A 24,593-nucleotide genomic window follows, 5' to 3' on the forward strand; every position below is an offset into this window, starting at 1 on the left:
AGTTTGTTTAAAATTATAGAGAGGGAAAATCTAACCACCATCAAGAGGAAAGAAAGAGAAGTCCACTATTTTCTTGTGCCAAACATCCGCGAAGGAAGAGATCGGGTGGAAGAGCCTGGGGTAGATGAGTTCTATGCCACCCATGACATCTTTGTTATATGATTCCCAATAGGCAGATTGATTGGGGACCAATGCAACATCTAATTCCGACTCTCACAAAATTAATCAAACATAATTTCATAGTAATCTATCACTTCATTGAAGTTAACTAGTTGCACTCCACTAATCATATCTAATTGCTAAAGATAATAGTTGTCCCATGACCTACTAATCCTTGTATTCGTTTGTTTTGCTCATGTTTAATTAGTATCTGCTATCCACTAATAAATTATATCTTTAAACTTCAAGTTGCAAATTCACCTTTGTCATAGTAAACTGATGTTACCATATCTTAAAATGATAAAACATCAATTCCAATAATCAATTGAAATTACCCTAGCCAAGAATTTACCTTGATTGTGTATCTTAGAATTACTCAAAGGGGATATGTTGTCCTTAGCAGGATATCATGGTGTCTATTTTGGGTATACACAAACTACATGTTGAGTTAACAACCATCGAAGATCACGAGAATATATAACCTCCATGTGGGTCTTACTCATATGTGACTTAAAGTGATCACTAACCCATACATTAGCCTAAGTACCCCTCAAGGTGAAAAACTCTTATAAGATAGTAATTAGAAGAACACATGTCACTCAAATAACAACAGACATGTTTTGCATACATCTTGTTCAATACGTAACCATTCAAATTAGCATACTACTTCAAAGCCCAACTCTAATAACCAAGATGAGGCATCCATACGCACCAACACACCAACATAAAGTAAATTCATACTTCTTATACGAGTCATTATATTTTATAAAATATAACTTATCACTAGATTTTAATTCGTAGTATTTTTAAATCAACAGTTATTAATATGTTTTAAAATTTTAATTAAATTTAGGTTTTTATTTGTTCGAGTCTCCAATCATGTTTAAACTCCCTACTATTTATATAAACTAGTAATAAAATAATAATAATAATAATATTATTATTATTTAAAATTAAGTTAACAAATATAATTTATTCACTTTTATTTTTTTATTAAAATAATACTAAATATAATTTTTTTCTTGTTTTTTAGAATAGCAAACATAATAGTAAGATGTTCAATATTATATTAAAAAAACGCGCTTAAATACATTTGAGAAATTAACCTTTTATATTTTTAATTTTTAAATATTTGACAAATTTTGAAAATAAAAATAAAAAGGGATTATTTAATATTATTTTTTTTAAAGCTCTTAACTTCAAAAACAAAAATAAAAAAATAGAAGTGAAAACAAATAAAGTAACCATGAGAAAATTATCTCGCTCCACGCACGTGACCCGCCAATTTCAACATAAACCCTAGTTTTCGCTCTCTCTCTCATCGCTCTGCTACAACTGTTTGCAACAATGTCATCGACCTTAGAAATCGAAGCTCGAGAGTAAGTTTTCTCTTTCATCTACCTCTACTACCGTCTCTATTCTCTTTAATCTTTGCTCATTTCAGTTAAACCCTCTGTTTGGACGCCGAGAAAACTCAGGAAAAGGAAAATGGAAAATGAAGTTTGAGCTCGTTTTATTTTTAATTTCATTTTTATTTTTATTTTTTTTGCTGTTTTGCTTACCATTTCAGTGTGGATATGTAAATTTTGAAAATTCAGCATTTTTGTCTCTTCTCTTTTTCTAAATGTTCTCGGCAACCAAACAGCGGGTTAAAACTTGTCATGTGAAATGCTGGTTGTTTATATGTATTCTTCCTATATCTTCAGCTGTCTAATATTTTATAGTGTTTTGATGTGAAGTAAATCTAATTTTATGTATTTCTTCATCTTTCAGTGTCATTAAGATCGTGCTTCAGTTTTGTAAAGAAAATTCCTTGCACCAAACGTTTCAGACATTACAAAGTGAGTGTCAGGTATCTTTGAATACGGTCGACAGCCTCGAGACATTTATTGCTGATATTAATAGTGGAAGGTGGGATGCAATATTGCCTCAAGTAGCACAACTTAAGCTTCCCAGGAAGAAACTGGAGGATTTGTATGAGCAGGTAGATGGTGCATATTTAACAAAAATAAGATTGTTCGTATTGTCGTATTACTTTCTTTATGATTCATTCGTAGTTTTCATGGTTCTTTTCCATATAATTTTGTTTTTGAAAACTTTACTAACTTGTACTTGATGATATACACATATATGGCTTTCTGCTCCTTGTTTGTTTTAGCTTCCTCAAAGGAGGTTTGGGTGGAGGATGTGTGGGAGGATTAGAGTGAGGGAGGCCATTGGGTTTCTGTAGACACTTAAATGATTGGGAGCTAGATGATGTGAAGGCTTTTTTCTAGAGGCTTCAAGGGATGCTAGTGAGCAGGGAATTGAATGATAAGAGTGGTATGGATGGATTCCAGGAATAGGGTCTTCTCCATCATATCTTTATATTCCATCTTGGAGTCGGGGCATGCAATTCCTTATTTAGAGGCCATCATTTGGAATTCATGGTTCTCTTAAAAAATGGGCTTTTTTTGCTTGGGAAGCTAGTTGGGGCAAAGTATTGATTGAGGATCGGCTTCAAAAGGGAGGATGGTTGTTGGTGAAAAGATGTGTTATTTGTAAAAGTGAAAAGGAATCAATAGATTACATTCTCTTTCATTGTGCCAGAGTAAGGGTTCTATGGTAAATTATATTCTCTTTGTTTGGTATTGCATGAGTCCTTTGTTCTACGGTCAAGGTAACTCTCTTAAGATGTCCTGGCTCTTTTATGGGAAGGAAATGGATGGTATGGAGGGCCTCTCCCCTATGCATTTTTTTGGCGATTTGGAAGGAGAGGAATCAAATGGTGTTTGAAAGTAAAGAGTAGACAATTCAAGCACTTAGAACACACATTTTTGTGCAACTTAGGTTGTGGGTGTGTTTGTACATAGGAGAAGACTCAATGCCTTTATTATTTTTTTTTATGTGGATTTGGGTGGGCTCTAGATGAGAGAGGGAGTAGTGTGATTTGCTTTTCTCATTTTTATGACAATGCCATTTGACACCCTTGGTATGTCTTGTGTACTTTGGTGTATAGGTCCATTTCTTTTATTTATAATATTTTCTTGCAAATTGTAAGATCTGCATATCAACAAAGATATCATGGATCTGGAAACACAAAGACATCGAGAAAGCTGTTGGTGATCTTGCCCGTTTCAGTGAGATATAAGTCAATCCCAACTCAGAATTTTCTTCCTCCTTTTTCATTCTCCTCCATCAGTTTTCTTCTTAATTGCAAGAAGAGGGATCTTCATAACTGTAACTGCTGAGATTTAATTAATTGTAAAATGGTTCTGCCTTTTTGCGGTAAAATGGTTTGGAGTTGAAAAAAGAGGAGTCCAGGACAATGAAATGGGTTTTTAGATGGCTTGTTTGATGACCTTTTATGTTTGTGGTATGGAATTCAATAGTCTATATGACAATGCCTCTAAAATAGGAGATGTTGGAGAGTTTGTGACTTGAGAAAGTTAGAGATGATTTGATAGCACGTGAACATTAGGATGACAAAAATCCATACCTAACTCCTTGGGTGTATCATGTTTGACAAAGTTACTTCACATACTTTGAAATTTCAGATAAATTTGTTTAAATGTGTATTGAAGGAAACAAGAAATAGAAGGTCAAAATAGGTTAGGCTTACAGGTGGAAGTGAGCCCCAAGGGTCTATTAGAACTGATCCCTGGCAGAATTTTAAGAAAATTGTTCCTCTAAATTTTTGACTTAGAATTAGAGCCTCACAAACCTCTTTTCTTAAAAGTCTTTAATTCTGTGTGTATATGTATTTGGACATATATGATGGGAGGGGAAAGTATAGTGTCAAGTCTTATTATAATTCTCTAAGGGCTGGGAACAATGTATTATTCCCAGATAAAGAGATTTGGGGATCTTATGCTTCTCTTAGAACTCGTTTTTTTGTTTGGGAAGCAGTTTGGGGGAAGATATTAACTGTAGACACATTGATGAAGAGGGGATGGTCCATGGTTAATAGATGTAATCTTTATAAAGATAGTGAAGAGTCAATTGATCATATTTTGATTCATTGTGATAAGACAAGACAGCTTTGGACAGTATTGTTAACAACTTTTGGTTTGGTTTGGGTGTTCCCGGTTTCAGTGAGAAATTTTCTCCTAGAATGGAAATTCAAGGGGCTAGGGAAGAAGAAAAGAGCAGTTTGACAACTGGCTCCAATTTGTTTATTTTGGTGTATTTGGGGAGATCGCAACCAAAGGACCTTTGAAGATGAAGAATTATCACACCAAAGTTTGAGGGATCTTTTCATCCGATCCCTTGTGGAGTGGTTCCAACAGCAATGAAAGAAAATATAATATTATTAATATAAATTCATCCCTTTGATTTACATTGATTAGTCTATTTATAGACTTCTTTAAGAAATCCAAAGTCTACTAGGATTCTAATAACCTATTATAATTCTAATTCTAATTATAACATTCAAAGTCTACTAGGACTCTAATAACCTATCATGACTCAAATTCTTAACTCAACTAGCTAATCTTAATTAGACTCCAACAAATACCAATCCTAAATCAATTCTAATTAATATTAATCCTACTTAAAGTTTACTTAGGTCTTTCCTTTCCTCCTTGAATAAACTTTAAAAGGCTTTCTCCCATCAGCATGATCTTTTAAAAACATTCTTCTTTTAAATAAGGGAAAAATCATCACTAAAGTGGATCGAAATAGTTGAAAAAAATACTTAAATATTAGTTTTTCAATGGAAAATTGATAAGAGGGGAAGAAGTTTTATGCATGTACAATTTAAGAGGCCTTTTTGTTTGTTTTTGTAGTTCAGGGTGCAAACATGTTACAACCAAATCTTTTGTGTAATATTCCCTTTTTTTTGTAAGATTAAGCTTGTCTTGTGGTTGTTTTTCTAATTTCAACTTTTTGTTTGCTGGTACTCCATTACAACCAAATCATTGACCCTCTCATTTTCTTTTTATTGCCATCTTTTTTCATGATAAAAACATTCGCTCGATGACTTTTTGGAGGATTTATGGAGGACAGTGGTGGCCAGGAGTCATGAAGAGGTAGAGGTAGGGTTCCTTTGGGAAAGGGGCTTTGGAAGCAAATTAAGAGTTGGTGGGAAGATTTCTCTAAATTCATAGGTTACAGAGTGGGAATATGCAAAGAGGGTGAAGATTAGGAATGTTGGTGGAGGACTATGAAGGAAACATTTTCCAGCATAACATATAACAGAGTTCCTAGGATGACAAATTGGTCAGGCGGGCCCAGATAAGGAACTGCTGGAATCCAAGGTTCCTCTTTGGAGTACATTTACAGAGTGGAGGTGGATTGGGCAAGTGAGGATGAAATGATATGGAAGAGGACTAAAAATGGAAGGTTTGCAATGAAATCTTACTACAAGCTTGTTGAGATTAGGGTTCGATTCCCTGAGAAGAAACTATGTGCTTTCTCTGTATGAGCAGCTATTTGGCAGAGGATCTTAACATATGAAAGGAGGGGGTTTTTTGTGGTGGGTGGGGTGGGGGAGCATGTGGTGTAGTGGGTTGTTTGGGGGAGGGTTCTTGGGGGTCTTAGCTGCTACTATTGAACCTGCCGGAGATTGTTGTGCAATCATTATTTATCGATGGCATCTCCTTTGGTTTATCTCATACAGGTGACATTGAAACCAAGAGATTCTTGATAAAGGTTAATCTTGAGAATGTATCCTGGTCACCCTAGGTCATGTGCATCCAGAGCATAACAATAAAGAAGCTCCAGTTTTACAATTTGAAAGGAAAAAAATTGTGAAGTTCTGGATCTTTTTATTTTTTATTTTTTTATTTATAAAATAATTATAAGCATCAACAAATACTTTTCTCACTTTTATTGGGATGGTAATGATGACCAATTCTCTTTTTCTTTTATGACAATGGTTTCAAGTAGTTCTCTCTCTCTCTCTCTCTCTCTTCCATGCATGTATGTGTGCACTATTGATTTCTCATGAGGAGAATGACTACCATCTCACACACTATTGATATCTTGTGAGAACGATATGACTATCATCTAGTGGCCCTCTTGGCTCCTGTCCTAGGATGGGTTGAGTTGACTATCATTCTATGTTCAAGCTTGTCAAGCCAATTTCGTCTCAGCTAAAAATTTAGATTGTTTTGACCCTTGGTGTTGTGTCTGTGTTTTGGCCTCAATATTGGACTGTCAAGTCAGAATCAAATATCATATTTTAGATGCTCTATTGTTGCATTTGCCTCCATGGATATTTCCATTTTTCAGGTGTTGTTGTCTTTCTGTTTGCAGATTGTTTTAGAAATGATTGAACTGCGAGAATTGGATACTGCACGTGCTATTTTAAGACAAACTCAGGCAATGGGTGTCATGAAACAAGAGCAGCCTGAAAGATATTTGCGTCTTGAGCATCTTCTTGTTCGAACTTATTTTGATCCACATGAGGTTAGAATGATGGTTTTAATCATACATTGTATCATTCTTCACACTACTCTTCCATTTTACCATTGTTTTTCATAAGTGAGTTTCTGAATACAGTGGGATGATGTGTATGTTTGATGTCATTGATGGTAGTTATCAAGTCAATGCATTATAAACTTTTTAGAAAATATCCCACATATGGCAATCATTTCTGTACTTGAAATCATTTGATAATCTTTGGTTGACTGGTTTTGTTCTTGAAATGGCATAGTCGCTGTTTCATTCATTATTGAACGTTCACGGCCTCTTCAGAAACCTTGTAATTTGTACAATTATGGTTCATTACCAAATCTGGCAGTGTAAATATATTTAATCTTGGACTAGTTTGAGACTCTGGGTGGTTTTCTGAGACTGGAATTTATCCTAGTTTTAAATTTGACCTTATTGCATTCACATTGCCCTATTTTAGATCTAATTAATCGGTAGGGTTCTAAATAATGGGGAGAGAGTGATTTTGTTTCTTTTTTTTGGCTTCTTTCTCCTTTTATCGCTGATTGGCAACTCTTGCATATGTTCTATGTACTTTGGTGCACCCTTTTCTGATTGATCCTGTAAATAACATTTTTGTTTGCCTAGAGAGAGAGAGAGGGAGGAGGGAGGGAGGGAGGGAGGGAGGGAGGGAGGGAGAGGGAGAGGGAGGGACACGGAAAATTGAAACATTACTAATAAAAATTGAAAAGTGACACAGAAGGGAGAGGGAGGGAGGGAGGGAGGGAGGGAGGGAGAGAGAGAGAGAGAGAGGAAAATGATCTAGTTAGGGTTCTTTTGTGTAGCCACGTTTTTTTCATATAGGAAATAGAAACATTACTAATAAAAATTGAAAAGTGACATGGAAGGGTGGGGCTTCTTTAGGCGGTACAACATCTCCTAGTATAAAAATACCCTTCAAACGAAGAACCAAGACAAAGGAGAGTTTGCAGAAATTCAGGAAAATAGTCTCCAACAAAGATGATGGAATAAGCTCCCTATTTGTGAGTCTCTCAACCTTTTTGTTAGCTGCTCCTAGGAAGGATCAATGGGTTTCTCTTGGAAGATCCACAATGCAGCTATCATCCATACCAGGGTACCTTCTATGCCTATTGATGCCAGAGTATAACGTTGCCAAATGCTGATTTAGCACAAGTTTAAAGACCCTTGCTGTGGTTGTCCTTTTCAAGTCTTTGAATAAGGCAGAATCTTTGTCTCATTAGCCGACCCATTATTAATAGTCCTTTTGAATGGTTTAATGATCCATCCCTTGGTCCTCAAACCAGTGACTAATCCATCTGACATGGTGACCTAGAGAACAGCCATCAAAATTGAGTGTGCAGCACCTAAAAGGTAGCTAAGCCCAAATAGCCCTGATTACTACACACCTCTTCAATGAGGAAGCCAATTCGATTTCCAATGCAACCAGAACACCAGAGAATTCCTTAGTGGTAGCCTTTTAGGAGAAATGAGGTGTTAGATGTTACCCTTCAGGTTGTCAATGGTTCTCTTTTCTGTTGAAGATTCTGGTGTTCTTCCTAGGCCAAATCATCCAAAGTGTGGTTAAAAGTTCCCATGCCTCAACATTCTTCCTTTAGGTTCCTCCCTAACACCTGACAGGAAATAGTCAACATATTTTATCTCTGTGGCAACCAATGTTTTTTTTTGATAAACTCTCTGTGGCAACCAATGTAATACAAGCCACTCAAAAAAATGCTTTTGCCATTGACCCCAAGGCAATGGAGCAATGGGGCAATATGGTGGAGAAAAATATTGTTAGTTGACTCTGTGCTCTCCATGCACAGGACACACTAATCAGGGGCTGATGACTTCATAAAGCCTCCTAATCTTGAACAGAGCATTAGTACTAATCTTATTATGTCCTACCTACTAAGTGAATGCTTCGACTTCCTGATTTAACAATCTGAGGGAAAGTATTTTGCTTTTAGCTTGTAGAGAGGGCACCAAACAAAGGATTTGGAAGAGTAAATGGCATAGGAGACCATGCCCAATACATCTTGTTTGGAGGAGGAAAAAACATACATTAATAATTCTTTGGAACACTTTTGAGTAATGAAATTGGTGTTGGACTTGCAATAAAGATGAATCATTTAGTTTTCAGGTCTCATCATTGTGTGATGAAGGCTTTCTTCTAGATGAGTTGCTAGAGTTTCTCATATGAAGAGAAGAGGGCTAATGGAAGAGAGGGTCAATCTTATTTCTTCCGTGTCCTTCAATGTAGAGGCTATGAATCACAACTTGGATCCTCTGACGCAGACAAAATATGAGAGTTATTGTGATCATTTTATGGATCTGGGAATAAACAGATCAATTTGAACTTCCCTAATTATATTGATGTCCAGTTGAGTCTTCAATCACCACCAACTTGAATACAATCTGAATTCTATGTCTAGGTTTTGTTCCCTAAATAAAGGGGCTTTATTTAGTTTTTGGCTAAAAAAAATCCCAAATTATTGATACCTTAAGATGATGCTGTAGCATTGCCTATTACCTATCAAGAGAGAGTGAAAAAAAAAAAAAAAAAACCCTATAGCATCGCCCTATTAATAGAAAGTATTTATCTTTCTGTATTGAGCTGACTCTCAGATTTTTTGGATCCATTAGGCTTGGTGAGATTTGTTTGAATAGTCAAAATATTATAAAGAAATTGGGCTATTAAAAGCGGGTTTCATGGCAAATGTAGTAATGGATATAGTTTTGGTAGCATAGAAATTTATGCTACACTTTGGTGGTTACTTTGTTTAACTTAGTAATCTTCATTTGGGTTGTGGCTTTTCATCTACAGAAAAAAAAATCATCATGTTGCATTTCCTTTTACTTCTGTATATTTCTTCATAATGCCATTAAACTAGAGGTGAACTAAACATGGCACTTCACTTGCATGGTCAGATCATGCCCCTGACTCCAAGGGAGGGAATTTGTGCTTCTATATGTTCACTGCTCTTGTAGGATCTTATTGCCTTTGTATTTTCTTTCAGATTTCTGAATCTGCCCACTGTTCAATTTTATGGTTCCTTGTGCAAGTTGGTTGCATTGGCTTCTATATTTTCTGTACAGAACTCCCATTGCACAGTAAGAGCATTGTTAACCTTAGAATTGATGAAAATGATTATTGTTGAGATGATTATTTTTTATCACATCAAATCTATGCTATAGTTTCTGCTTCATTGAGTTTGTGCTTGGTGCTAAAAAACTGTGCACTGTGTCATGTGACAGGCTTATCAAGATTCAACAAAAGAGAAACGTCGTGCTCAAATTGCCCAAGGTTTTCCCCTCTGCCTCTCACACTGCTATTGCATTTAATTGATGCATGAATGTTGCTGGTTAAAATTTGGGTTCATGTCTTTCCTATTGAAAATGAAGTTATCTCCCCGGGAAGTTAAAGTATTATAATATTGACATGGACCATGAAAGGTACTGTATATTACAAAAACTAAAGTGAATTGGATGATGACAATGAAAAAGTATACCCTGCTGAGGAATAACAGATGGTGATGATGGATATACTTCCTTTAATCCTAGAGATTTAAAGAAAATCAAGTTAAAGGGACTTTGTTCTGTTTAGATCTGTAGGACTGTTGCTTGCTTGTAACACCTCATCCCTGAAGTCTGCACCTGTTTTTATTCTCTCTTTTTATTAGTGTTTGTTTTCTTCTTTGTTTTTATTCTTTCCTTTCAATTCCTTTTTGTTCTCTTTTTCTGTTTTCCTTTTTAATTTTTATTTATTTTTTTATTTTGATAGGCCTCAAATAGAAATTATATGTGTAGTTAACAGCCTATGAATGAAGGAAAAAGTCACGATGTTCCCTACAAAAGGCTGCGATATGTGTTATTGTAGGCATGATATTCCTCTTTGTTTTTAAAACTTAAAAAAACAAAAGATCCACTCTATGTGCAATGAACCTATGACTTGAATTTTAACTTTGTTAATAGTCTACTTCAAGATTTTTCTGAGACTCTTAAAGGGAAAAGTCACAATATTGAACCATTTTTTAATTCAGATTTCATGCTAGAAACCTGGAAAGATTACCATCATCTTCTTTGAATAGAATCCACAAGATAAATTCTAAAATAAAACAATATTAGTTGTGTTAATTGAATCAATAGTCTAATTAACTATAATGTTATCCTGTGTGCTTAGGCTGCGCCTCTTTATTGTTAGATGCTGCTTAATATATTTTCTGTTTGCCTATAAAAAAACAAAAACTATGACATTGTGCATGCATATTATAGACTCCTAGTTCAACCAGAACTTTTAGTTCAATAAGGACACCATATGAATATCTATTGTAGTATACATTGTAGATTCCTCATTTAGCAAACTAACACTAGACAATGATCTCATCCCACACCTCCTGATCTAACAAAATCATAAGGTAACAAACTCCTTCCTCCTCAAGAATCCATAGACAACAGAAAACCAAGACTCAAGGAGAGACTCTTTAAGCTCAATGTTGAAGCTCTGCAGTCTGCCCTCTTTGAAAGCTCTCTGACTCCTTTCCTACTTCTTCCCTGAAAACACTATCTACAAACCTAATCTTCCAAGTTTACTCTCCATCTCCATATTTTGCCTCCACTTTTTGCACAGACTTTAGCTCCTCTACAAATCTCCAAAGCTCTCAATGGAAGACTTTATTGATGACACCCAACCTTGAACCTCTCATAGACATAAACTCTTGCTTCTTCTTTGGTTCCCAAACCTTGTCTCAACTAACTCAGGCCTGTCTAAATTCCCTTCCCATTTTCCCTTAAGGAAACTTCTTCGTAACTCCTCTAACTTCTCAGCAATAAAGCAATGGAAAATAAAGGGGAGATAAGAGTAGGCCAACAAACCACACTAGGTGCTCTTATAAGAATCAACTTCTCTACTTCTGAAAAATATTACTGCTTCTGAGTAATTAATCTTCTTTAAGAGTGTAGTGAAATTTAGATAAATTTTGTAGCTAAAGTACATATTATGTTGTTGACCTTCTTCATCCAAGTTGTATAACTTTAATTAGAAAAATTTAGACAAATTCTTTTAGCTTATATGTTTTTCATTATAATATAAACAATAGGCTGATCACATTTATTTTACCATGTTTATCCCAGTGGTGCAGAAGTTATTGATGTGATCTAATGATTTGATCACCTTTATGCTCACCATGGCACCACATAAATATCAAATGTTCACAATGCTGGATCTGGAAATAAGAAGGATGTAACTAATCCTGTTTTGGGTCATCAGTAAATTTATGACGTAAAGCAAGTTTTAAATCTCAATAATGTGTTTACTGAAATTTCCCTAGCTTTCTCCTTCAGATGGCATGGTCTGCCCTCTTCTCATGTTATGCCTAATGGTTTTTCCTGTAAATCAAGCCTTGGCACTCTGATTCAGCAGTTGTTATTTAAACTCTGGTGTATTGGCTTAGTGATGTAGTGTGTCATTCCTTTCTTATCTTGTCTGAAGTGTTTAAAGAATGGTTGGTATTGTCACTAAAAATCAGTTGGTTTGAAGTCACAATAAGGCCTGTGGATCTCACTTAAATATACAGGGAGCAATGGGATCGATCAACGCATAATGCATTTATAATTGTATACTGTGATTTCTTTAATATTTGTAGTTATACTTCATGTCTTTTATTTTCTTTATGATTTTTCCTCTCTTTCATTTGTCAGCCCTTGCTGCTGAAGTTTCTGTAGTTCCTCCATCACGATTAATGGCTCTCATTGGTCAGGCTCTGAAGTGGCAGCAACATCAAGGTTAACATTTTATTGTAATGTTGCATTATGCTGTGAATGTGACTTGTTAACTTAAAGTGCTTTCAAAATCTTATATATTTATTTGTTTTGTAATACACTTGAGTTCTTGTTTCCTTCGTTGAGTACAAGAACTGGAGTTGCATTAAATATATTTTCTATTTTCTGAAACGCATATTATTGGAAATAGATGGGCAAAAAAAATTGTTATCATTGCATAACCTTTGCCCGCCTTTTCATGCCTTGGAAAATCAATTGTTTAATTGATGCTTAGGCACTCTTATGGTATTGATTATATCTTTTGAAACATTTTTCTTTCATTGTTGTTGTTTTCTTTTTCACCTGACAGATTTTTCTTTTGTTCTTTCAGGGTTACTTCCACCAGGAACACAGTTTGACTTGTTCCGAGGAACAGCTGCTATGAAACAAGATGTAGATGATATGTATCCAACAACTCTCGGGCACACCATCAAGGTAAGGTGTAATATATCTTTCTTGGTTCTGGTAATGTTTAGTTTTTTCCAGCCAGGAGGGTTGCAGTAGTTTGTTTTGTTTCACATTTTCCAGATAAAATATTTATTTATTTATTTCTGGAATCTGTTGTTGCATTACTGATCTTGGGTGCTGAAATTTTTTTAATAATAAGACCTGGGGAACTGGTTCACTTGTGCATCTCTTTGTTTTGTTTAGTTTATGTTTTGCCTTTTCTTTTTCGTTTTGTGTTTTTCCTTTTTCTTTTGACAAGCAAATGGAATTTTATAGGACAGTGCCTGAATGGAAGAGGGAGTGCAACCCAATATGCATTGTTTCCTATTGAAAGAAAAAAGAAAAATGAAAACTAAAGTTTCATCTCCCAGACAATGTTCTTATCCTTTTATGCTCTTAGCCTAACAAATGGCCAGAAGTGACCATTGGTGTTTAAATTTTCTTTATCTTGTTATTTTTGATTCAGATGAAAAATTATACCTGTAATTGTACTAAATAATAGATGATAACAAGAAGGATAGGAGGTCCTTTGGAAAGAAAGATATATATAGACACAAGATTAGAGAGGGGAAGATCTTCGGGCTGAACCCCACACTCAACTCAAGGAGGCACAAAGATCCCCAACAAAGTCAACAAAAGGAATGGCTCCTCTTGGCCAGCCTATTGGATTCTTGATTTGTTGTTTTAGATGTTTCCTTAGATGATAGTGCTTATAACTGTTGTAGTAATCTTTTACCTTTCCATCATAAAATGGTTGTGTCTAATGTCCTTGGTTGGTCTTAAACTACTTAGAACCTGTTCCAGAACAATAATCAGACATTTTCATATCAAAATCTTTGTAAAGCTTTTCAAATGTTTGTATGTAACATTTGGGGTTGGGCTAAATTGTATAGGGGTGAGGAGCCGCATTCCCTTATAGGATTCCTTGAGTGGTTAGCCTCCAGTTAAGGGGTGGTGAGTTTTTGGTCTTTTTTGCTTGTAAGGCCTTAGCTGCCATGTATACTTCCTGTATACTTTGGGGCTTTTTTGCCTTCTTTGAATGAATTCTGTGCTTACTTATCAAAAAAAAAAAGTGATTCATGTTTTTTTTTCTTGTAGCAACATTTATGGTCCAAATAAGAATCATGTCTTGGTGTTCTATTAATTGTATGTGGGTGGCTACATTTTGATGCATCGTGTGCCAGAATTGTCATATCACCCTTGAATATACTTTTGTTCTTCACTTATTGCTAAATATAATGTTTACACCTTGGGGTGATATTAATTTTTGATGAAATTTTGTCTGTATTATGGAATTAAAGCATCGAAATTGTAGAAGTGTTGGAGAAGGAAATCACAGCAGTTTTTCATTTGAGTTCTTATTCTTATTTATATGTTTCTGAAGAAACTTCTGAGCTATTATTTGGTTGGTGTTTAGTTTTTCCTTTATGCTATTGGGTTATTCAGTTGTTTTGCTTTTCATCTCATGTGTTGTGCTGGTGTTACACTGCAGTTTGGAACAAAAAGTCATGCAGAATATGCTCGGTTTTCTCCAGATGGGCAGTTTCTTGTGTCTTGCTCCGTGGATGGATTTATTGAGGTATATAAATTAAAAACTTTACTTATTAAAAAAAAAAAAAAAACGTAAAAAAAACATTCTCTTTATAGTTATTTATTTATTTATTTTTTGATGAAACTCAGATGCTCTCTGACTTCGAGAGTGCTTTCAGGTTTGGGACCATATAAGTGGGAAACTTAAGAAGGATCTTCAGTATCAGGCTGATGTGAGTGGTTTTTCCTTAAACTAATTACCATATTCTAATATAGGTGCTTGGATGCATATGGTGATGAAACTTCTTTACAATGATAGGAGCCATTACTTAAATGTTACTTTTTCTTATTCTTAACTCATTCGATACAACTCTGCAGAATAATTGTTTAATGTACTTGTTATACATTCTTATTGATATTTGTAACTTATCTATCATTTTGGAGCAATTTGAATAGCTCCTATTTTTCTTGCATTTTCTCAATGTACAAGTCGTGCAAGAAAAAGTTTTCAATACTGTGTCCTCAAATGCCTTCTACACCCAGTTCTTGTGGCTTTCCTAAGACTACCTATCAAGGTTAACTTTGATGTTGTCCTCAGGGTGGTTCCTACTTGAACCCCAATTACCAGTAGTAGAAACCTTCAGAGTTGCTTCCTGGAAGATCTTTTGTTGTGGATCAATCTTTTCCAGTTGTTTTGCCTTGTCTATATGGAATCTCAAGTCCTGTGGCTACTTTTTGGAGTCATTTTAATCACTTCTATTTGGTTTTGGTTTCTTCATAACTTTAAAATGATCAGGATACTGGTTAATTGGCTTCTTTGCTCCTTCTTTAGGATGAGTTTTACTTAACTGATTCTATTCTGGGAGTGATCTTGGTCCTTGTGTAGGAGTGGCATGTGCACTTCTTAATCCTTCTTTCAAATCTTCCTACATTGAAAAATGACATTCCTTTCCTCACGACTGAAATATCCTCTTCAGTTAATGATCATGAAGGTCACCACTAATGAGATGCTTAAAGATAGAATGACATAGACATAATGCTGTCTGGTCTTTGGCTTATGGGATGTTTGTTGATTACACTTGCTCTTTCAATACTCAAGTGCTTGTTTTCTTCGAAAAATAGTTTAAATGCCACATATTTGTGGGTGGCTGCCTGGCATACTAAACATAACTGATTAAATTTATGGTAATACAAGGACAAGAATAATTGGAGGAAGACACAGTAATGAATATTATTTCCTATTTTTGGTTCCTACAAAGCACAAAGAAACTTTTAGCAATTAATCTTTTTGGCAGAGGCCTCCTATGAATTTGCTGACATGCTATGAACTTTTACAGGAAACCTTTATGATGCATGATGATGCTGTCCTTTGTGTTGATTTTAGCAGAGATTCGGAGATGCTTGCATCTGGATCACAAGATGGAAAAATCAAAGTATTGTTAATTGTTCATACATTGGTTTGAAGTTAAATTTCTATTTGTTCCTTTAATTCCATATCTTCTATTTTTGGGTGTCTTGCCATGGTGGATTTTTAATAAATCATATGCTGTAACTTTTACAATCTCCCTCTATATTCTATTTTATTTGAACTTATCAAAATGTTTCCTAGGAAGTTATGTAGCAAGGTAATTGTTATTTTCACCCCTTGTATTCTTTTGCTGTGTCAGACACCTCAGAACCTTGCTGCAAACAAAATCCTGTTCTGTGTCCTCATTGTATATGGTTTAGAATCTCATTAAGAAAATGTATAAAAGGATCTTTAGATGAGTGGTGATGATGCACATATTTATGCAAAGAGGAAAGGCTTACAGTTCTTTTATATAGTGAGCCAAAATGAAAGGTTCCATCCACTAATGAAGTCACGGCATGGAGAATGTAAGTTGTGATGGCAAATTGATGGAAGGTGGTATTGATGGAATGACCATGTACCCACCAAACTATTGCCATTTGAACTACAGAAGGGAAAAACTTCTATAATTTTCTTGTAAAAGCAGTATCTGGAATCTGATGAATGATAAGATTCTGAAAATTGATCACAGACCTTGGGATTGGCTCAAGTGGCAAGGGGTTGAATGGGGATGGGGGAGCTTCCAGTTTTACCTCCAGGTAACAGCAACAAAAGAAAAAAAAAAAACAAAAAATCTATCATGGAAAAAAAAAATCTGAGTTTCGATTGTATAGCATTTGAGGGATTGGATGGTTCCAAACAGATGTGTACTTTGGAGATGGTACTCTGTTTGGCAACACTTCTCCGATGTGCTTGGACAGGTACCAGAGACTTGTTGGATGAGTCTTGAATTTTAAAATAAGTTTTGATGTTGCCTTCATCCTGCTTCTCCAGACTTTGCTTTCTTTATCTGTGATGTTGTTCTTTTCCATGCTACATAAAGTATAACATAAGCATTTGGCTAACATTTTATGCATTCAGGAGTTTTCAATAAAATGCTGCCTCCATGTTATTTTGACAAAAAATGAAGGGAAATATAATCAATACTGCAATATTTCTCAATTAAACAGCTATTGCAATGATGTTACCCAAAATTTCAACTGATTCCGAATTATCCCTGCATTCCAATTAGATATGGAATTCAGCTGGGTGGATTTTAGCTAAAAGCATGAAAGGGAGGGATGGAAAGTGTTACATGAGGTCAATTATTTCTATTCCTTTTTGTTTTATTTGATGCCTTTCTATTTTAAGAAATTTGGTCTTGCATTCAAATTTTGTTTTTATTATCTGATTCCTGTCATTGGCTTGAACCTTGTAAATGTTTTTGTGTTATGCATCCTTCTAATTTGCATCAACTTTTCTCTTTCATTATACTGTTGGTGAAACATTGGAGTATTGCTTCAAAATTGGAAGTTTGACATCAAAATTGAAGATGATTTATTTGCAAACTATATGTATCAGGTGTGGCGTATAAGGACTGGTCAATGCTTACGCCGACTTGAACGTGCACATTCCCAAGGTGTTACAAGTCTTGTTTTCTCTCGAGATGGAAGTCAGATACTAAGTGCATCCTTTGACAGCACTGCAAGGTTTTATTTGATTAATGGAATTTCCTTTTGCATTGTGTTTCTTAATGTGGTGTGTCAAAATTACTTGTTGAGTAGTGATTCTGACATGCCAACATTTTGGCATTTGTCTCATTCATATTTTGGTCTAGTTCCTTTTCTCATGTGGTTTACATAAAGTTCTTGTCGGGGTTTTCTTGTGGAGCTTCTATGGTGTGAGGCAGTTCTATCAATTTTGATGTTATTGATTATGAAATAGGAGAGGACCCCTTGGTTGTTCTATTGTTACTTACCTTATGCTATGTTTGATTTAGAATCCATGGACTGAAGTCTGGGAAACTGTTAAAGGAATTCCGTGGCCATTCATCTTATGTGAATGATGCTATATTTACAAACGACGGAGGTCGTGTTGTTACTGCCTCCAGTGATTGCACAGTAAAGGTAAATTTATCTTGTCCTGGGATGTGAAGACAACAGACTAGGTTAGGCTATTTCATTCTCCTGTGCCCATAACAGGTTGCATATGCCTTATTATAGGTCTGGGATGTGAAGACAACCGACTGTTTGCAGACATTTAAGCCACCACCTCCTTTAAGGGTACTTCTTTTTCTTTTTTTTTTTGATGGATTTAAGGGTACTTCTTTTATTTAAAAAGTGCATCTCTCTTTGGTTTGAGCAATATAACTAATTTGGATTCCTTTGCATATCTGGTCTGCTTTAATTTATTTCTTGACTAATTACTACCTTTTTCTTTTTGAACTGTTAGGGTGGTGACGCATCTGTAAATGGCGTTCATCTTTTCCCCAAAAATACAGACCATATTATTGTGTGTAACAGGACATCATCAATATACCTTATGACACTTCAAGGACAGGTACTTATTCTTTTTCTTTGTGGAAACTAGGGTGAGATAGCACACTATTTGTTATTTTAGTCTGTTGTGTAGACAATAGGAAATAACCAACTGATGAGGGCTCTTTTCTCATTGTTAAACATTGCAGACCATCATAGAACTGAAACTTCACATTGTGATTTGTGAATTAAAGTGCATGTGTAAGAGTTGTGAATTTTTGCATGACTTACTGTGACTTTCTTGAAGTTCTCCTACAGTGGGAGGCTTAGGGTTGGCTACATAATTCTTTCTTCACCATTTTGCTCTCTCTAATCACTGTCCTCTATCTAATCATTGATGTGGTTTCGATGAAGATGATCAGCTGGAGTATTTGAGGGTTGGTTCTAGCAATAAGAGGAGAGCTATCTATGATTTTCTTGCAAGTCCCAAATGTTTTCTTGATTCAAGAACCTAAGATTGGAGCTGTTTTCTAGGGGAATTATGAGGGTATCCTGGATGCTAGGAATACAGATGAGCCATTTTCTGTTTTACGGGGCTGGTGGGAGAGCAGGATGAAGAGGTTCAAGTTTGGGACACTGTACTGTTGAAGGCTTGTGCAATGGTGGAATGATCCTTTAGGTTTCATGTGGATAGTGGGGAGGACTTTGAATTTCAATGGTATAGTTGAATAGCTTAAGCCTGTGAAAGGGATTCTAGCCGAGCTGAAAGACAATTTTTTAGTTGGGATCCATTGGGTGTTGCTAAGGGGAGTAGAAACTTTATTGTTGTCAGGATTGCATTTTAATAACCAGAAGGTCATAGGCTGGTACCACTTTGAGTGGGAGAGTTTTTTTTTGTCTCCCACTTAATTAGGGAGTGCAAGCTGGTGGATCCAGCCCTTAAAAACATCCCTTACTTGGGGTAACTTGCAGCAGAGCCCCTTTTAAGAGACTTGATAGATTCATGTTTTCCTATAAATGGGAATCTGAATTCTCCAACATGATCCAAGAATTCAGATGTTGCCTAAACCTTTGTCAAATCATTTTCTATTTTCGTGACTGCAATTCAATTAAGTAGGACCTTGTTCCCATCTGTTTAGACAACATATCGCTTTGTCATCCTAAGTTAGAGGACATGGTGAGGGCCTGGTGGAGGGATGTGCAGCTCATTGGACAGGAAGGGCATAAATTTCTTTCCTCAAATCTCTTCATAGCTAAAGGATCCATAGGAGGGTAAGCAAGCTAAAGTTGGGGATTGGTCAAGGCCTTCTTACTGTGTGTGGTTTGTTTGTTTCTGTTCTTTGTTTTTCTTTGTTTTGTTTCATTTTTTTTTGTTTTACCCTTTTTCTTTCTTTTCGTGCCTTCTTAGTGCTACAGTTTTGATTGATTTTTTGTATTGTTTTTGTTTTTTACTTTCTTTTTTGTTTATTTGCTTCTAGAGAAGGAAGCTATAGATTAGGGATTGGTTAAGGCCTTCCTACTGCCCATGGTATTTCTTTTTCTTTCTTTTTTGTTATTTAGTGCTCCTTGCATGCTTTCTGTAAGCAAGTTGCTATACGGGTCTGGGCACACGTGTGTTTGTTGCTTTTAATTGTTCAATATCTTTCTTTAATCAAACAATTCTATCCTTATTGAAATCTTGTACTTTATATGTACATCCTTTTTAACATGAAATCTTGCTTATATGTCATACAGCTGACTGAACATCAATCAAATAATCACTGGTTCCGTTTGTAATCTCTAGGGTTTTGTGTAGGAGTATTATTTAGGGGTTGCAATGGAGGACCTAAACTGGCAATCCCTTGTTCTCTGCCAATACAGTATTGAATACAGGATTGACCCAATTTTTATACAGATTATGAGTTGTAATAGTCCCTAAATTGGTGATCTATCAGTGGGCGGTAAAGATCTTTAGGTTTATCCCATCCATTTATGATGATTTGCAGATGATCGTCCTTTAATTAATAAAGATGATCTGTGGATGCATATAACATGAGCCAATCATTATTGTTTTACATGTAAGCAGTTAGCAAAGCAAGCTTTAGTTAGGTGTATAGGTGCATAACCAAGGGGAACTACGATCAGAATTGTTGTGATTTCTAAATGTTTGTGATGCAGGTTGTGAAGAGCTTCTCTTCTGGTAAAAGAGAAGGTGGAGATTTTGTTGCAGCCTGTGTCTCACCCAAAGGAGAATGGATTTATTGTGTTGGTGAAGACAGGTATTTGCTTAAATGAAGTGCTGTGCTCTTCAATATCACAAATGGTTAATGTCATACTTTTTATCTATTTCCATTAAGTAAATCTAGTTCTTTACTTGTTTGCAATAAATAAGTAATGACTATATAGCTATTTTTCTTATTTCTCTTTTTCTCATTCACTTTTGAAGCTGGTTTAAGGTGATAGTTTTTAAAAAGGTTTGAGATCATTAGACAACTATGCTCTAGTTTTATTGGTTTTGGATATATAATTTTTAAACAATTCTCAAGTAGGCAGTTTATGGCGGCAATGTGCTACCTGGCAAACTTTTGATCCTTAAACTATCTTATTACTAAATTTATTAGTGTTTGCATTAATAATTTTAGTTAGTCATTTCCATGGGCTTGCCTTATAAATATATCCCCTCAGAGCTGTCATCATCAGTCTCACCCTCAGTTATTTTATCTGAAATTGCCTTTATAGTAATCCTATCATTTAATCACATATAAAATTTATTAACAAGAGTATATGACCTCGCCTATCAAAAAAAAAAAATGAGTATATGACCTCATGCGATAACCAATTCTGCTATTCATAGTTCTCCTTTTGCAATACACATCCACGTAAAAGGATACCCATTTTAGGCTTGTTTCTATCTGAATTTTTTGTGCCTTGCTTCTTTGAATAGAACAGTTCTATTTACCTTTCTCTTCTCTCTCTTCACTTTTTCCTGGTCTTTGCTTTTGCTGTTTTCTTCTTCTTTCCAATAGCACTTCTAATAAGGTGGGGGTTTAATAACTTAAAAATGGGTTTGCTTGATGACTTTATCTTTGTTTAATTGGTTCTTCCTGTGCTTTTAGTTCTTATATGATTTTAAATTTTCATGGTATTAGTATACACAAGGTTTAAAATACAAACTTCACTGCAAACCAACATTGGGAGTAGCTGCATTGGTTTGTGTTATTTCATATTACTCATAATTCTGTGGGCCTTGTGACTTTATTCAGAATCAAACTTCATTGATGAAAAAAATACTTACTCAGAACCTGACTTAATTGATGAAAAAATACTTTATATGGTAATGTTCAAGATTACTTCTTGAGAATTACCAGTAGCTGAAGCTACACAAATGAAAAGATCAACTAGAGGAGGAAAGACAAAACTTCTAAAGCATTGCAATGACCTCCAAGGCACCTCCTGTAGCCTACTTCTCATTCTAGCCTCTGATGGTTTTGCAAAGTTTTGGGTTTTCTGATACAAATAGTATCAATTTATACTTATAGTGGCCCCTGCCCCACCAAAAAGTCCAGTGCCTGGATATGAATTGACAGGGGACTTAGCCTTACGACAGAGCCGTGTGAGAAACTCCTTTCTGGGTAACAGTACCCAAGGGTTGTGGTTTTTGCACAAAGAAAAAACATTTTTAGGATCAGGCAATCAAGACACTACTTTGAGTCCCTACCATCTTTTAGCTTTTGTCCACATGTTCACTCTCCAACTCCAGCTGCTGCGCATTCAGGGCATTCTTGCTTAACTACCAAAGATGCCTTCTTCAATCTCAACCTTTAAAATTTAGGTTCAACTTTTAGAGAACCATTGTTCAATCCATCCTCTATACTTTTATACATCACTGCTGGCTTCCCTTGGTCCTTTTGATTGGGTTTCATCAGAACTTTCAGTTAACTGACTCATGCTGATGACAACCCAATGGATCCATCTCCTTCTGGAATAAGAATGACCCTCCATTTGCCAACATCAAAAGTTTCAATTAGTTGAAGACACCTTCTTCTCTTTAGCGGGAGGAAGTGATTATTCCCCTCTGCAACCTCTTCAGAAATTTTTGGTTTATCAAGGCCCTAGAAGCTTCCAACAATTGCTCCAGTTGCCAAGGAGAACCCTTCCTTCCTGAGGGGAGTTTCTGCTAAACTTGGAAACTGGATTGCCCCAGCACGATCATCAAGTTCTAGTTTTTCCCTCACTTGCAAAACTTTCTAGTTCAGTTGTGAGTTAGCCAAGTTTTTTCTTGGAAGAAAATGAACCTTCAACCCGAAACCAGGTGCTTGTAGCATCATGGTGATTAGTACCTAAAGAATTTGTAACTGGTGCTGAGAAAAATGTAACTTCAATTTTTTTTTAACCTAAACTTAAAAGTAATTAAGAACCGCTGAAATGGTATTCTGCTCTGTTGCTGCAACAAGATTTTCCATTTCTTGTTGAAATGTCGCTTTAGTATATGATTCCCATGTGCCTGTTCTTGTCTCTGCTGGATTTACTGCAGGTGTCGGTTCTACTATTAGCTAACTGAACTGTTGATCATATGTAGGAATATCTACTGCTTCAGCTACCAATCGGGTAAATTAGAGCATCTAATGAAGGTAAGCTATTAGGTAGTGGAAGCTTAAGCCAGTATTTATTACTAATACCACCTTGAGATTGCTATTAGTTGGGTGTATCTGACATCACAAGAATCAGCAAAGTTCTTCACAAGCAGTGTCTCATTAAACTGTCATGAGTATTAGGACTGCGTTTGTATTGGTGGTTTCATTTATTTATTTTCCCCCTTTTACCTCTTTTTTCACTGGCAGGTGCATGAAAAGGATGTAATCGGCGTAACCCATCATCCCCACAGGAATCTGGTTGCTACATATAGTGAAGACAGCACCATGAAATTATGGAAACCTTGAACCCCTTTTTCCCATTCTCTTTATATGTAAAACAACTCTGAGCTTTCCGAAAACCTTCGTTGTACTTTGATTTTAATTCTTTTTTGGTAGTTATTGTTTATTTAAAGCAAGATTCATCTGTAAATGGGTCACAAGGAATGCTAGTGGGTAAGTTGAAATGTTATCGGAAATTAGAAATTTACTTGCCCCTATTATTCTGTAATTTTAGATGAAGCATGAAGAATGGGTTTGGGAGTAGTCTTGTAAGGTTAGGAGTGCGTAACGTAAGAAGGTAATTTTTTTTTCTTTTTAAATTTAAATGTTGTTTTTTAAGTAGTTTTATTATTATTATTATATATTCATTTAATTACCAAAAATAATTTCAAAACAGGAATCTTTTTAGAGAGTGATTCACAGTAGAAGCAATGATGCATCAAAGAATCATTTGGACCTGTTTGGCAGTGAACCTAGAAAGTGTTTTTCACCTTCAATGTGTTTTTTTATGGGTCAAAATACTTGTACATGATAGATGTTTCTTTAAAAAAACATTTTAAAACTTTCAAAAGTACCCTCAAAGGATTCTTAATACCCTCCATTTTTCTTTTACTCGTATGTCTCCCTCCATTCTCAATCCAAGACTCCACAACAGCATTGAACACTAGATTATGTTGGAAGTAGCCCTTTACTTTTTCTCTTATGATGAATTCTAAATTGAGATGAAATGCTTTGTTGATTTTGAATTTCAATTTGGGATATGATCAACTTTTTATGGTTGAGTCCCCAATTTCCTTTACTATGTAAATTGCTGCTATGATTCCTTTACTTTCTTTGTTTCAAGAGCTTCAATCCCCCTCCTCCCCCTCTATGTTGTGTTACTTTTGTTAGTATATTTTAGGACACAACAGTATCGAATATAATATTTAGAATTGTATTTCTTTTCTTTTTGTTTACACCCTATTTGGCCAAGTACCCAGAAGAGGAGTGAAACATAAAGTAAAAAGGAGAAGCAAGGGAAGAGAAGGGAAATCTCCTTGTGGTTCTTTCGTCTTTTTATGCACTGAAGTGACGGAAGAAATTATGGTTCTTGCAAAGCATTTAGACCTCGTTCTAAAATATAAAATTTGACTTTGTTTACAAATCTTATCTTCTCCTAGTGTTATATGATACTTATCCAGGTATGCAGTTCCACCAGGATATGAGCTAGTAGCTATCGAGGCTGCATCTGCTCTGGAGCCTATAATAGATCCAGGGCTCGTGGCATCCCCTCCTAAGAGCCTATGCCTGTCCCAATTTGACATCATTTTCTTATGCCAAATGGATGGCTACCAACAGCAGCTAGAGAGGCAGCAGTCAAAGTGGCAGCATCTTGCCCGCAGATTCACTAGTTCCATATCCCAAAGATCTTCGTGAAAAAATTTAACAAATGATCTGTCGGTTTTCTGTACAACCAAATAGACTGTTCTATTTTTGTAAGTTTGTGGATTCTTATTGCCTTTGCCGATGCTACCAAAATTCAAAGGTACTGGAATAACTCTAGATACACAGAATGTCCAGAAGAACTTT

The 24,593-nt window shown here is 35.5% G+C and overlaps 1 protein-coding gene across 1 annotated transcript; it reads left to right on the forward strand.

The window, feature by feature from the left end:
* Window positions 1-1,432: 1,432 nt before the first annotated feature.
* On the forward strand, window positions 1,433-23,302 carry LOC117904617 (suppressor of mec-8 and unc-52 protein homolog 1). Its single transcript, XM_034817309.1, has 16 exons — window positions 1,433-1,538; window positions 1,933-2,143; window positions 6,397-6,549; window positions 9,790-9,838; window positions 12,232-12,315; window positions 12,683-12,786; window positions 14,291-14,377; window positions 14,508-14,561; window positions 15,666-15,761; window positions 17,237-17,364; window positions 17,655-17,781; window positions 17,878-17,937; window positions 18,107-18,214; window positions 20,290-20,390; window positions 22,691-22,742; window positions 22,953-23,302. Exons 1-16 carry the CDS (start codon window positions 1,507-1,509, stop codon window positions 23,049-23,051), a joined length of 1,545 nt encoding a protein of 514 aa, XP_034673200.1. The 5' UTR covers window positions 1,433-1,506; the 3' UTR covers window positions 23,052-23,302.
* The last annotated feature ends 1,291 nt before the right edge of the window (window positions 23,303-24,593 follow it).

The sequence above is a fragment of the Vitis riparia genome, chromosome 17, assembly GCF_004353265.1.
Source record: "Vitis riparia cultivar Riparia Gloire de Montpellier isolate 1030 chromosome 17, EGFV_Vit.rip_1.0, whole genome shotgun sequence".
In the NCBI taxonomy this organism is placed as follows: Eukaryota; Viridiplantae; Streptophyta; class Magnoliopsida; order Vitales; family Vitaceae; genus Vitis; species Vitis riparia.